The 14,014-nt window shown below is 42.3% G+C and overlaps 1 protein-coding gene across 1 annotated transcript in view; it reads left to right on the plus strand.

Annotated features, from left to right (window-relative positions):
• AR (androgen receptor) overlaps positions 1–11,976 on the plus strand; it is a 176,978-nt gene extending 165,002 nt beyond the window's left edge. The window contains exons 5-8 of the mRNA XM_039223851.1: positions 4,690–4,834; positions 9,267–9,397; positions 10,686–10,843; positions 11,521–11,976. Of these exons, the coding sequence (XP_039079782.1) occupies positions 4,690–4,834; positions 9,267–9,397; positions 10,686–10,843; positions 11,521–11,676 (590 nt within the window). The 3' untranslated portion in view covers positions 11,677–11,976. The remainder of the gene's footprint in view (positions 1–4,689; positions 4,835–9,266; positions 9,398–10,685; positions 10,844–11,520) is intronic.
• Positions 11,977–14,014: the final 2,038 nt, after the last annotated feature.

Below are 14,014 nucleotides of genomic sequence, written 5' to 3' on the forward strand. Positions count from 1 at the left end.
TTTTGATATTTCAATAGTTTTTTTCTTTTTTTCTTTTATAGTTTATTGCCAAGTTGGTTTCCATGTAACACCCAGTGCTTATCCCCACAAGTGTCCTCCCCATGCCCATCATCCCCCTACCCCTCTCCCCCACCATCATCAGCCCTCAGTTTGTTTTCTGCATTCAAGAGTCTCTCATGGTTTGCCTCCCTCTCTCTCCCCAACTATTTTTTCCCTTCTCCTCCCCCATGGTCCTCTGTTAGGCTTCTCCTGATCCACTTATAAGTGAACGCATATGGTATCTGTCTTTCTCTGCTTGACTTATTTTGCTCAGCATAAGAAACTTTTTTAATTCTTATTACTCATTCAGCTGAATGTCTTGATACCATGTGTGTAACAAAAATCAGTTTAGTCTTTCCTAGCTGTTGCCAACCACCAAAATTATTCTATTTCATAGGAGAGAGAAGCTGCTCATAGATGTGATTCCACTTAATCATCAGAGCAGTCCTGTTAAGCATATGAGCTACTATTTCCATTTTAAATGACAAGGCTCAGAGAGGTTAACTAACTTTATTCCATTTGGTTACTTAACAAATTGGAGCCAGAATTTAGGCTCACATTCCCTGATTCCTAATTGGGTGGTGTTAACAATAACCTAGTGCAAATAATTATGACAGAATTTGTATGACTTGGAGTCATTGGCTTTACTCAGTCCAACCCCCAGAATCTGAAGCCCTCTCCTTAACATTAACAAGTCTGCAAGTCAGTATCAGTTCACCATAGCTCATACAAGGAAATGATCTCTGACCCTGAGTCATTTAAAATAGCAGTTTCAAAATAATCTAATTACCACATTTATAAGAATTGTTGTCAGCATTCAAGAGTCTCTCATGGTTTGCCTCTGAGGACTGATGGATGTGGGGGGGAGGGGAGAAGGGCATGGAGGAGGGCACTTGTGGGGATGAGCACTGGGTGTTATATGGAAACCAACTTGACAATAAACTATTTGTAAAAAATAAAAAAAGAAATAAGGTATGTTACATCAAAGGATTATTAAAAATAATAAAAATAAAAATAAAAGGAAAAAAAAGAATTTCTGTGATTAATTGTCATCCAAAAAAAAAAGAATTCTTGTTATACATATTATTGATAATTACCTACTAGTTCTAGTTATTTGCTCATTCAACAGATTGAGTTCCTGTCCTGTGTGAGCCACTGTGCTAGGCATCTACTCGAATAAATTTTGTTATTTTAAGTTTTCTGTGATGGAGATTATATAAGTAAATTGCCTAGTATAGTACCTGGACTTTAATAAATAATAACTATCAATTGAGGATTCGTGAGTAGATTGTTTTCAGTACATTTGTAATCTGATGCTTCTGATTTGGAATCTTAGCTATATACTAGTTATGTGACCTTGAGCTAATCACATGTCTACATGTGCTTTTGTTTTTTCATTTGTAGAGATGGTAGAACAATAACTAACTTGAAATTTAGTGATTAGATATAAAGAGGACCTAGTACAGTAGCTAAAGCAATAGTAGATGCTGTGTAAATAATGGGTCACTATTATGAGGCTTGAATGCTAAAGTCACTGCTTTCACTAAAATCAATTTAAGCTGCCACCAGCCTTGCCTAGAAGCTCCTGCACGGGTCCCAGGGATGAATTATCTTATTTGAAGACCTTAGTTGTTGAATGCACTAGAGCACCAAAGATTTCCCAGCTGGCCTTTCTTTGGACATGTTCTCCCAGACTTGACATGGGACTATAGGCTTCCACTACAGATTGCTAAGAAATTATAATTGACTAAATTTTATCAAGAAAACAGAATCTCAGTGAAGCTGTCTCTGCTCCCTAATGTGTTTGCTATGTTTCAAAACCTGAGAATAACTCCTCTTCATTTCTCCAGAATAGCCTAACATAGTACCAAAGAGATGTTAAGTGAAGGTATGCTGAAGGAAACCTAGAGGCTGGAGCTACTGTTTCCTCAAGTCATTCCTTACTTAATAGTCATGCTATCCGAGCAGGCAACTTCAAAGACTGGGCCTTAGAAAACAGAGTTAGATATTGTAATCATATTAGACCTATAGGAAGATTAGCCTGCTGTGTTGCTGATGTATGCACAGTAATTAGGATTGAGTGCTAATAAGCAGGTCTCAGTAAGGACCATTAGTGTTATTACAGTTAGTATTACAGTCAAACTAAGCTTTCCCTTTTTTCTCCTTTTTGTTAGCTCTCTGGCATCTCAAGGAGTGAAAAATGCATCAGTATTGACAGCTTCCTTAGTACTTATACAGTTTAATCCTCATTCTCCTTACACATCTTCCTATTCACACAGTCAGCAGCCAAGTTGTTGCTTACTTCCACTCCAGAGGCTCAGGTTTCAAGCTCTTGGACCCTTTCCCCAAGAGATGTTCCATCCTCGATCTCTGCTTTTTGTGTCCTACTAGGAAGAGTCAATACCAAAAGTTCTGTGCTACAGAAGTGACTTCTGTCTGGAAATACTCTGGGGTTTGAGGATTCAGCTAGTCTGTCAGTGTATCACTACAATGAAGATGGGAGGCTCAGGCCTGGGAGCTATGATTATAGTCAATCAGTTGAGCTGCATTGGTGGTGATATGAGGACTCAAGAATCTGTGATGTCTGATAGGCTTGGAACAGAGAAGATAGAGGAGAGGAGAGAGAGAAGATGGAAGGGGAGGGGAGAGGAGAAAGAAAAGAGGGAAGGAAGGGGAGGAGAGGGGAGGGGAGGAGAAGAGAGGGGAAATGGGGTTTTGGGGTAGGCAAGCATCAACTAAGCAGAACATGTCTAGATAGTGTACACTTCAGACCTTGGCCTATGGCTCCAAAAAGCTCATGAACTTGGTAGTTCTTGAGCTGTGTCCTTCAGCAGTAGAGTGGAAAAAGCCCTGAAGAGAATTAGAACACCTAGATTCTAGTCCCAATTCAGCCACACATAGACTACGTGACCTGGGGAAGTCCGTTAACTTCTCTAGCCCTCAAATTCTTTGTTAGCAAAATGATTGTCACATTTTCTGCTCTCTAGGGTTATTGTGAGGGTAAAGGAGGTCATCAACAGGAAACTTAGAAACTGTATCAAAATTAATGGAAGCATTCCTAATGAGGTATAGCAAAACAAAATTTCTGATAATTCTGGATCTTCTGGGGAAAAGAGAATTGAGATACTAGTAGGAGATGAGGTCTGAGTTGATTTTCTAAGCATCCAACTGTCTGAAAACCTCCAGAAGAATATAGCTACATTTGATCTCTCTCTGTGGTATTGTGGAAGTAGCATCTAGTGGCTTCGGTTCTCTGAGATTAAGGAAGATAATTTGGAGATCATCTGATTCCCATTTTATAAAATGAAAAAAATGGGAGTCCTTAGTCCTCTTAATTACTATTAAATTAAATAATAAATATTAAATTAATATTTCAAAAATGTGTACTCAACTATCTGAACTGTGCAATGTACTAATGAGAAAACATGAAATAGGGATGGTTCCTGTTTTCAAGAATCTTACAAGTCTTGTGGAAGAGATAGGTGTGTACATAAGTAAATTCCAATACTGTGTATTAAGTGTTGTAATTGGGTGAAGCTACACAAAGTTCAGTAAGAAGGTGTAAGAAGAATTATTAAGTCTTCTGCTTAGATAAGTTAGAAAAGACTTCACAGAGGAAGTAGCTATTCAGTGAAAATTTGAAAGATGCATAGGTATTTATCATATGGAAAGCCTAGGGAGGGAGGAATACATTCTAGATAAAGGCAACTGACTGTGCAGAGATATCAGAGAGACAGAGGCATGAAAAAGTATGATGTGTTCAGCAAACTAAGTTTTTCATTGTAACTAGAACCTAAATTATGAAAAGATAAGTGGCAAGAAATTAGTCTAAGGAGGCAGGTCATAAATAACTTATTTGTGTATAATAATGATAGTAGGCAGAAATGGTAGAGTAGGAAACTAGCAGAGCCCGGTTACTTGTTGAGTAGAAAACAGTGTACAGGAAGTGAGCATCCAAAAGAGGATCAGAGAAAAGAGAGCCTGAAGGTGGTATAGAGAAGGCAGTGGGTATCAAATGCATTCCAACGTATACTGATATGTAATAATATCCATTTCCCAGGATTGTTAGAAGGGAAAATAATATTATAGCTGGAAAAGATATTTGTAAGGTGAAAAGTGCTGTTCATATAGGAGAAATTGTTATTACACATCTTCAGAAAGGCATACTAATCAAGAGCACAGGCTTTGGAGTCAGACTGCTTGGCTTTGGAATGTGGTCTGCCAGTCACTAGCCTTACAATCTTGGACAAGTTTCTTGATCTTTCCATGATTCATTTTTACTAATTCACAGGATGGAGCTACTCATAGAACCTAATTTATTGGATTGTTGTGAAGATTAAATGAATAAATATAAGTAACATAAAAGAGTTCACTCATTATAAGCAGTGTTAGATTATTATTCTCTTCCAACTGACAGTACCATTTTTTGCCTCCATCATCATCATCTCATATGAGTAGCTCAGTAAGGTAGAAAGCAAAGAATATTATCCCCACCATATAGTTTCTTCTCCCCCTTTTCCTCAGTATTGATGGTCCCCAGTGCTCCTCAGGAGCCATCTGAGTTCCAGCAATTCTCAGCCCAGCAGATGGCTGGGACTTCACTCTGCCCATCATTGCCCAGTCTGACCACTGCCTCTGCCCCATCTTCAGGCTTCCGCAACTTGCACGTGGATGACCAGATGGCAGTCATTCAGTACTCCTGGATGGGACTTATGGTGTTTGCCATGGGCTGGCGATCTTTCACCAATGTCAACTCCAGGATGCTCTACTTCGCCCCTGACCTGGTTTTCAATGAGTAAGTGCTCATGGGCCCAGAACTCACATAAATATAACATCTGGGCCAGACCTGATTGGTGGTGATGATGGTAATGGGAGGAATGGTAGGGGGTGGCCCATTTGACCTATAGGTGAGGCAGTAGAGGCTCCAGCCAGCCTGCCCAGTCTGAGGTGGCTTCGCCCTTGTTACAGGCCGCATAATGGGAAGCAACGGGTGGGGGTTGGTGCTGAGCCATTCCTTTCCCATCCAAAACCTAGTATTTTGGCCATGGTTCTGACCTGCTTTATAGACTGTCTCAACCTCAAGTCAAGTGCCCTCTCCTTCAATGTAAAACAACTAGGGAATTGTCAAAGGACTCTAGTTGTAGAAGATGGCTCCTGTGGTCCCTTTCCTACCACTGAGGGCTACTGCCATTCACCATTTGTTGAGCAACTCCTCTGTGCCAAGTCTATGCTAGGCACTTTCTTATTTTTTAATTTTTTTAATGTTTATTTCTGAGAGAGAGACAGCATGAGCAGGGGAGGAGCAGAGAGAGAGGGAGACACAGAATCTGAAACAGCTCCAGGCTCCGAGCTAGCTGCCAGCACAGAGCCCAACGCGGGGCTCAAACCCACGAACCGTGAGATCATGACCTGAGCCGAAGTCAGACGCTTAACCGACTGAGCCACCCAGGTGGCCCTATACCAGCCACTTTCTAAATCCTTCCCCATTGAGCCCTCATGATAACCTCATTTCCCCTTTTTACAGATGGTATTTTTTTAAACAGATGGGGAAATTCAGGCTCAGCAGAATAAAGTTACTCACCCAAGGCATGTTGGTGGCAGAATTCAAAGTATGTCTGTATAACAATTCCTATACTGCCTCCTTGTAGATGACAAGGAGAAACAGCTCCACCATTCTCTGGACATGTAACATTGGCCCAGCTACTTCCCTTCTCTTTAAAACAGGTTTAATTAATGCTTGCCCTGCCACTAGCTCTATTTATCCTTCATGAATTAGGCCAAGGGCCCAGATTTTGGAATTATACTTTTCTCAGCTAAACTCTCTGCTCTATAACATCCTGCATCACTGTCTTTGGGTAAGAAATAACTTCTCTGACCTTCAGTTTCCTTGTCTGTTAATAAAATATAACTTTCTTAAATGGTTTGTTATGATGACTAAAATGGGAGCTAATGGATGTAAAATGCCTGGCCAATAATAGGCAAGAAATAAGAGAAGTGTCTTTCTGATACTCTTTTCCTAATTGTGATAATCTTCTCTATGCCTGCTGTTTGAGGTCCCTTGTTAGCATTGTGCATGGAGCTGGCCAAAAATAACCTTCCCAAGGACCTTGAGCTAGTCTCACCACAGAGAATCCTTTTGGTCAGGGCAGGAGTTGACCTTCCTTCCCCTCCAGCCCTCTAACCCAGAAGAGCCTTAAAATAAAATGTACAGGCTACTGGTTCCTTCCAGTACAGCAGGGCCATATGGGGGAAAATGAGTATCCCCAGCTGCCCTCTTCCAACCCAGCCAACCCTGGTAGCCAGAAGCTAAGAATAACCATTGGGCTTTTGGCACAACCTGCTTAGTGGTTTACAGATCTCCAAAGAGTTACCTTTGATGCCATCTTCTGGGGCAGGCCTTTAAAAGTCCTCTTCTTGTTTAACTCTAACCCCTACCTTCCTGCTGCCCTCCAATGATTGAATTAATACCCTGGGCTTCTGCACAACCTGCCCCATCTAGAGTCCTTGAACCTTTGCAAATGATAATTATTGTTTTATAAATCCTCATTTCCTTTTCTGCCTCTGTGTAGGTAATGTGGCACCCCTTCTCAGCTTTCTGGCCCACTCACATGTGTCTCTTCAGAAGGCACCACAGGGACAGAGTCCTAAGTCCATCAAGCCTCGGGGCTCCTGAAACAACAAAGCCCCCCTTCCTCATATAGGAAGCACTATGTTAGAGCTCATAGAATCTCTGTAAATATATAAACCAATGTTTCTTTTTTTTTAATTTTTTTTAATGCTTTTTATTTATTTCTAGGAGAGAGAGAGACAGCGTGAGCAGGGGAGGGTCAGAGAGAGAGGGAGTCACAGACTGAAACAGGCTCCAGGCTCTGAGCTGGCAGTCAGCAAAGAGCCCGACGCGGGGCCTGAACCCACGAACCGCGAGATCATGACCTGAGCGAAAGTCGGACGCTTAACCGACTAAGCCACCCGGGCGCCCCATAAACCAATGTTTCTCAACTGGGATGCTGTTGACATTTTCAGAGGAATAATTTTTCATTGTGTAGGATGTAGGATGTTCTTGCATGTTGGAATATGTTATGTTTAACATCCCTGGTACCTGCCTACGAAATACCAAATAGGATTTCAGTTACTGTAACAGCCCAAATTTCCCCTATATATATCTAGCACCCAGTAGGGAGGCTGTACCCTTCAGCTGAAAGCCACTAATTGTTGCTAGCCTCCTCAAGATACTAATATGGAAACTGAAGCCCAAACAGTAAGACAGGATCTCTGAGCCAACCCATTTCCTGATCTCTTTGACACCAAACCCTGTTGTAAGCCCTGCTTTCTTCTTTCCTCCTCCCCTATTTGTGGAGAACACATGTTATGAGGTTAATGGGCTTGAACCCTAGCTGTGTGACCTTGAATAAATTACTTAACTTCTCTAAACATCAGTCTTATCATCTGTAGAATGGAGAATAGCATCATAATGGCACCTTCTTACATGTCATTTATTGAACACTGACTATTTATGAAGCACTGTGCTCAGTGTTTTCCAATTGTCATGTCTTCTTCTCACTGTCGTTTATTCTCATCTACCTCTGCTCTCTTCCTAAATTCCATTCCTGCCCCTTTTCTGCCTTCCACACTCTTCTCTCTTTCCTTACCATTAATTCTCTCCCTACTCTTTTTGTTCTTTCTCCTTCTTGTTACCTTCCCCTCTGAATTCCTTCTCTTGCCTTTCTCCTTTTCTTCTCTTTTCCCCACATTCCTCTGTCCCTGGGGTCTGCAGCAGTGTTACATCAATCTTGCACATTTGGACCATGATTTTAGTGGTAAAAATACTATAGTGTTATCATCAACAGAAGCTTAGAAGTACAGTAGGGTTAGGTCCCAGGATCAACCAGATCTTACTAAAAAATTCTCTAGGCTGTGAAGGGCCTTAGAGCAACATTGTTTTGGTCAGTTGACTTGTGATACTATCTAAACACTTTCTCTTTGTAGCTGGTATCCAGCCTGAATTGAATACACCATCTTCCCCCTTCCATTTTCTTCTAGGCCAGCCCAGATCTCTCTTGAGATAGGGTGTTGGGCTTCCACCCAAATAGTACCAGAGCTGTTTAACCTGTGGACAAAGCTAGTGGTTTGAGGACCAAAATGTCAAAGCACAGCCTTCAAGCCTAATCCAGGAGGTCTTTTTCCTCACTGCTTAAGTGGGTGTTGACTTCTGTTTCCTTTCTTTACAAGATACAAAATCAGTTTCTCTCTCTCTCTCTCTCTCTCTCTCTCACACACACACACACACACACACACACACACACACACACACACACACGATTTCTGAAATGTTGTAAATCAGGAAGGCCAACTTGCAAGAAGATGCTGTATCTTCTTAGAGGCTTGCCATGACCAGTCATAAAACAGAGAGGTTGCCTGCCTCCCTGCCCTGAGAAACTGTTCAAGCCTTGGCAACTTCCCTAAATAATTTATAGGTGATAATGTGATGATCTATTGACAAGTCACTATAATAAAAGCAGCCCACATGTGTTCACAACTCCCAAACTTTGATAAAGAATAACTAGTATATGAGGGAATAGGCTACCTTCAGAAGACATTTAGACTGGACATTCAGAAACACTTCCTTGCTGATTTGATAAGCATTGGAACCCATTTTTGAAGGGATATGGGGAATCTTCACTTTTTTTTAAGTGATAAAATTTCTAGCAAGGGAGATGGCATTTACACCAAGATATAGGGGAACTGACAGGATAAACTACTGTGGTTACTTGAGAATCCTAGTGTCCTTACATTAAGTTGATTTCTAAACCTTATCTCCTAGAAATTCTCCTAGTTGGGATACCTGGGAGGCAAGTTCTGGTTCTGGCTTTAGCTGGAATATTAGAACTGTAGTCAGGGAGACCATGTGCCTGGCCCATTGTGTTCATTTGGTTAGGTTTTCCTGTGTCTGTCTCAGGAAATAGGAGGGGCACAGGGACCTGGAAATTCCATGTGCTAACCTGTATCCTGGCCAGGGAAGATGAGTAGTTATCAGGATGTCAGGATTTTGGGGAAAAAAAAAAAAAAAAAAAAAGGAACAATCTTGTTCCATATCAATAAAGCACCACCAAGAGAAACAGTGAGCTCTTTTTGGAGAACCTGGGTTGGGGAGGGCAACCAAAGATGTTTTCTCTCGGCTTATTGTTAAACCTTCCCTTACTCCCTTTCTCTGTATGTCTTCTCCCCAGGTACCGCATGCACAAGTCCCGGATGTACAGCCAGTGTGTACGAATGAGGCACCTCTCTCAAGAATTTGGATGGCTCCAAATCACCCCCCAAGAGTTTTTGTGCATGAAGGCACTGCTGCTATTCAGCATTAGTAAGTGCCTGGAGAAACCAAAAAAAAAAAAAAAAAATGTTCCTGATGTCATAGGGACTCAGAAGGGAGCTACTTTTTCCACTAAAGAATAATCAGAGGGGCGCCTGGGTGGCTCAGTCGGTTAAGCTCTGACTTCAGCTCAGGTCATGATCTCACGGTTCATGGGTTCGAGCCCCGCATCGGGCTCTGTGCTGATAGCTAGCTCAGAGCCTGATGCCTTCTTCAGATTCTGTATCTCCCTCTCTCTCTGACCCTCCCCTGCTCATGCTTGCTCTCTCTCTCTCTCTCAGAAATAAATATGTTTGCAAGTATAGGAGGATTAAGACGAACTTAACAGAGGACCATGGGGGAGAAGAAGGGGAAAAATAGTGGGGGAAAGGGACGGAAGCAAACCATGAGAGACTCTTGAAAGCTGAGAACAAACTGAGGGCAGATGGGGGAGGAGGGGAAGGGAGGTGATGGGCATGGAGGAAGGTACTTGTGGGGATGAGTACTGGGTGTTATATGGAAACCAACTTGACAATAAACTATTAAACAAAAAAAATAAATTTTAAAAACATTAAACATTTTTTAAAAAGATTAGAGAGTTAGAAGCCAGCTCCTAGGCATTTCCCTTCTTCATTCACCCTCCTCTTCCACTCTCCCTTAGCAAAGAAAGTCGTCTTTGCTAGAACTCAACCTCTTGTTAGATCCCAACTTACTCCAGTCTTTCTTTGGAACAAGGCTTTTGGAGCTGGCTGTAGCAGGCCTCTGAACTTTTATATAGATCTGCCATACAAACAGGCAAGAACCACCTAATATTTATTGCAGAGCAATACTAGGAGGTCTATATAAGCAACTCAGATAGGATTTATTAGGCAGCCAAGTAATCATTCTTTAATGTCTCTTCTAAGCAGAATGCTGTCTTAGCACATGTGAGGGGAAAAGGAGGCAAACTTTGATATTCAAAGATATATATTTTAATTGTCTAAATCAGAGTTGAACTGTGACAACATAAAACCACGGGTCATAAGAAATGTGTAGATGAGAAGACTAGAAAAAGGAAAAGCTCAGTAAATTGTATTTACTTGATGCCTTTCAGATTGGGTCCAGCTAGCCTTTTCTCTGTGAACTTGCTGGCAGACTGAAGGACCCAGGCATACAGACTTCAACTGACAGGAAACCAAGTAGATGGTTCCCTCCCTGTGGAGGGTGGGGGTCATATCTGTGGCCAGCAAACTTGGTGCTTTGTCTAATGCTTCTTTGTGGGCATGCCTTCCCTCCCTATTCTGTTTTCATCCCACGTCAGTTCCAGTGGATGGGCTGAAAAATCAAAAATTCTTTGATGAACTTCGAATGAATTACATCAAGGAACTTGATCGTATCATTGCTTGCAAGAGAAAAAATCCCACATCCTGCTCAAGGCGCTTCTACCAGCTCACCAAGCTCCTGGACTCTGTGCAACCTGTAAGCAAACAGTGGAGGGTGCTTCGTCAGGGAGAAGTAACTTGATAGAGCCAAGTGATAATATGCTCCTCTAGGATCTGGCACCACCTGTTAGGAGATGCTTCCATTCCCCTCTGGCTTTGAGTGTGGTCCAGGAAAAAAATGCAATGGATAGGAAAGGAACACGGGTCACAATGCCCCCTGGAAATTGTGAAAGAGGTGGAGGAGTTGAGAACAGAGCAGTTGGGACTCAGGGAAAGAGTTTAGAGCAGATAAGTTCTCTAGGCAGACAAAACAGGCCTGAATGTTTTTCCCCTCTTCCTTGAATCATGTTTGTGTGTTTGTGCGTGTGTGTGTGTGTGTGAGAGAGAGAGAGAGAGAGAGGAAGAGTGTGTGTGTGTGTGTGTTTGTTTGTGTGCGTATTCAAGTGCATGTGCTGAGGAAAAGGAACATGCCGTCCTGAGTTGAAGAGCTTGCAGTGGTGTAAGAGATCTCTTGAAAGCCCTCAGTAACTCCCTGGAGACCATTTAGTGTACATGTGTGTGAACACACACACACACACACACACACACACACATACACACATAGGGAGGACCAAGGACAGGGAAGGAGGAGGAAATCAAAGATGGGGTGAAGAGCCTGTCACAAGCCAACTCCTTCTCAAGCCTGTTTTCTCCCTCTTATTGTTCCCCCAACAGATTGCACGAGAGCTGCATCAGTTCACTTTTGACCTGCTAATCAAGTCCCACATGGTGAGCGTGGACTTTCCAGAAATGATGGCAGAAATCATCTCTGTGCAAGTCCCCAAGATTCTTTCTGGGAAAGTCAAGCCCATCTATTTCCACACACAGTGAAGCTTTGGAAGCCCCCATATTCTCACCGTACCCCACTCCCCTTTTCAGATATCTTTTGCCTGTTACAACTCTGCACTACTTCTCTGCAGTGCCTTGGGGAATTTCCTCTTTTGATGTTCAGTATGTCATGAAGATGTTCCTGAGTTCTATTTGCTGCACTTTTTCCCCCTATTTTCCTCCTTTCTTTTTTTCCCCTTCCTATCTGACCCTCCCATGGCTCTTTCAGACTCTGCTCCCTGCCATGGCTCTTATCTATGTTTTGAATGGTGTTGTATTTCTTTAAATCTGTGGTGATCCTCATGTGTCCCAGTGTCAACTTGTGCTTGTTTATAGCACTGCACTGTGTGCCAGCCACACAAACGTTTACTCACCTAATGTCACGGGAAGTTTAGAGAGCTAAGAGTGTCTGGGAAAACAAAAACAAACAATGCCCCTAAAACCAAAAATCCTTGTAGTTTTTTCCTCTTAAAAATATATAAGCAAGCAGAATTCCTCAAAGAAACCAACAGTGACTAGACTATGGTAAAAATTGCAAGCCCATGGGGAGTCACTGATTTTTTTCCAAATTCGGCCTCCCTGGGAAACTTTCTTTTCTGCCAATGGCTATTGCCATTAGAGGGCAGAATGACCCCAAAGATGAGTTAGTAGTGGGGGTGGGGAGACAGATGTAAGAGAGGATGGGAGGAAGTAGAAAGATAGGTCACCAGTACCTGCCCACAGCCTTGGCCCCTGATGGCTAGACTGCTTAACTGCAGTGCAATTCATTGTACTGAAAATGTGTTTCTTGTTTGAAAACATGTCTGCATGTGAATACCTCCCCTACATCCAATCCTTTTTCTCTCTCACTCTCTGTCTCCACTTTCAGTAAGCCTTTCTAAGAGCTTTGAATTGAATGTTCTCTGTAGTGAAAACTTTGTCAACTAAAGAGTCCGACCAGTAAGAGAGAAAGGAGAGATCTGACCCTTTGGAAGGCCCTATCCAGATCCAAGTCTGTTTTCCCATTTGTGGGTCAGGGAAGAGGATGGGGCTGAAATCAGAGGAAAAGGAATTGAAGGCTTGGTGGTTTTCCTGCTTAGGACATTGAAGATTTGATCACTCTTTGCCCTTACTTTTAAAATACCTGAATTTTTTCTGTGTGATGCCATGCAGCTGCAAGCTCGCTTTTACTCTCCCTACAGTGTTTTGTGAGCCTGGACTTAACTAGACTGTGTTACAGCCATGGTGGTGATGTTTGCCCACTTATTTGGGCATATTCACAGACTCTCTGCTAAGAGCTCCTACCACCAAGAAGGCTAGCAAGCCAAGAGTCTTGACATCTATCTCTAGACACCTGTAGGCTTAAAGACTTCTAACCAAATGTCTTTCATCAACTATCAGATCTCTGGAGTCCTTAGACAAACTGGAAAGAAGGCATCAATGGGATTGGGCAAGCTGGGCATCTTGCCCTTTTCCCCTAGAGATGATACTTTCCCACCAAGTGGAGAAATACCTACTTCTTCCTTCAGAGCAGCTAAAGGGGCTATACAGGTCAAGGTTAAAGAGAAAACTCAATTACCAGAGTGAGAAGAATGAAGGCACTAGAAACAGAAACCCTGTAAATGCTCTCCTTGCCACCCAGCATATCCACATGCAGAAGTCATGGGAAGAAGAGAGAAGAAACTAAGGAGACTGACTACTAAATTAAAGTTGTCAGAGGCGAAATCTAAAGCCAGATGAGCACCATCTGGTCAGTTTACTCATCATCATCCTCTGCTGCTGATTCTGGGCTCTGACATCAGCCATACTCACTCAGACTCCCCACCTTTGTTGCTGCCTCTCAGTCAAAGGAAGGCAGAAACATTTACACTACAGAACCATGACCTATTTTGGAAAGGTCTGGTTGGCATAGCTCCCATGGGCTGCCATCCATGAACTCAGGGTGTGCTCCTGGGACACTGATTTCCTACAGTCCTTTGGCACACTTCTATTTTGTTGACATTGTCCCCTAATCCTGAGTTCAGGGGGAATGTCCACCTACTTTCTCATCTTGGCAACTGCCTCCTCACTTAGGTCTTAAAGTCATCTGTTAAACTTAAGAAATTAGGGGCAAGTTACCAAGCTACCCATTTCAGTTGGTTCACTCTACTTGTTGAGAAGATAGTTTCTGAGTGACATCTTATTATCTACATGGGATTCCTTCTCTGATTTCTGTGTTGATATTAATAGCCAAATGAACTTGCAAAACAGCTTCTTTAAATAACAAGGGAAAAGGGAACCTAAGATAGGTGATATACCAGTCCAAGACTGCTGGACAAAATTAAAGCTGACAGGTTCTCTCTTTGAGGGAGGATAGACAAAT

The sequence above is a fragment of the Hyaena hyaena genome, unplaced genomic scaffold (assembly GCF_003009895.1).
Source record: "Hyaena hyaena isolate Hyena2069 unplaced genomic scaffold, ASM300989v1 scaffold_1471, whole genome shotgun sequence".
Lineage (NCBI taxonomy): Eukaryota > Metazoa > Chordata > Mammalia > Carnivora > Hyaenidae > Hyaena > Hyaena hyaena.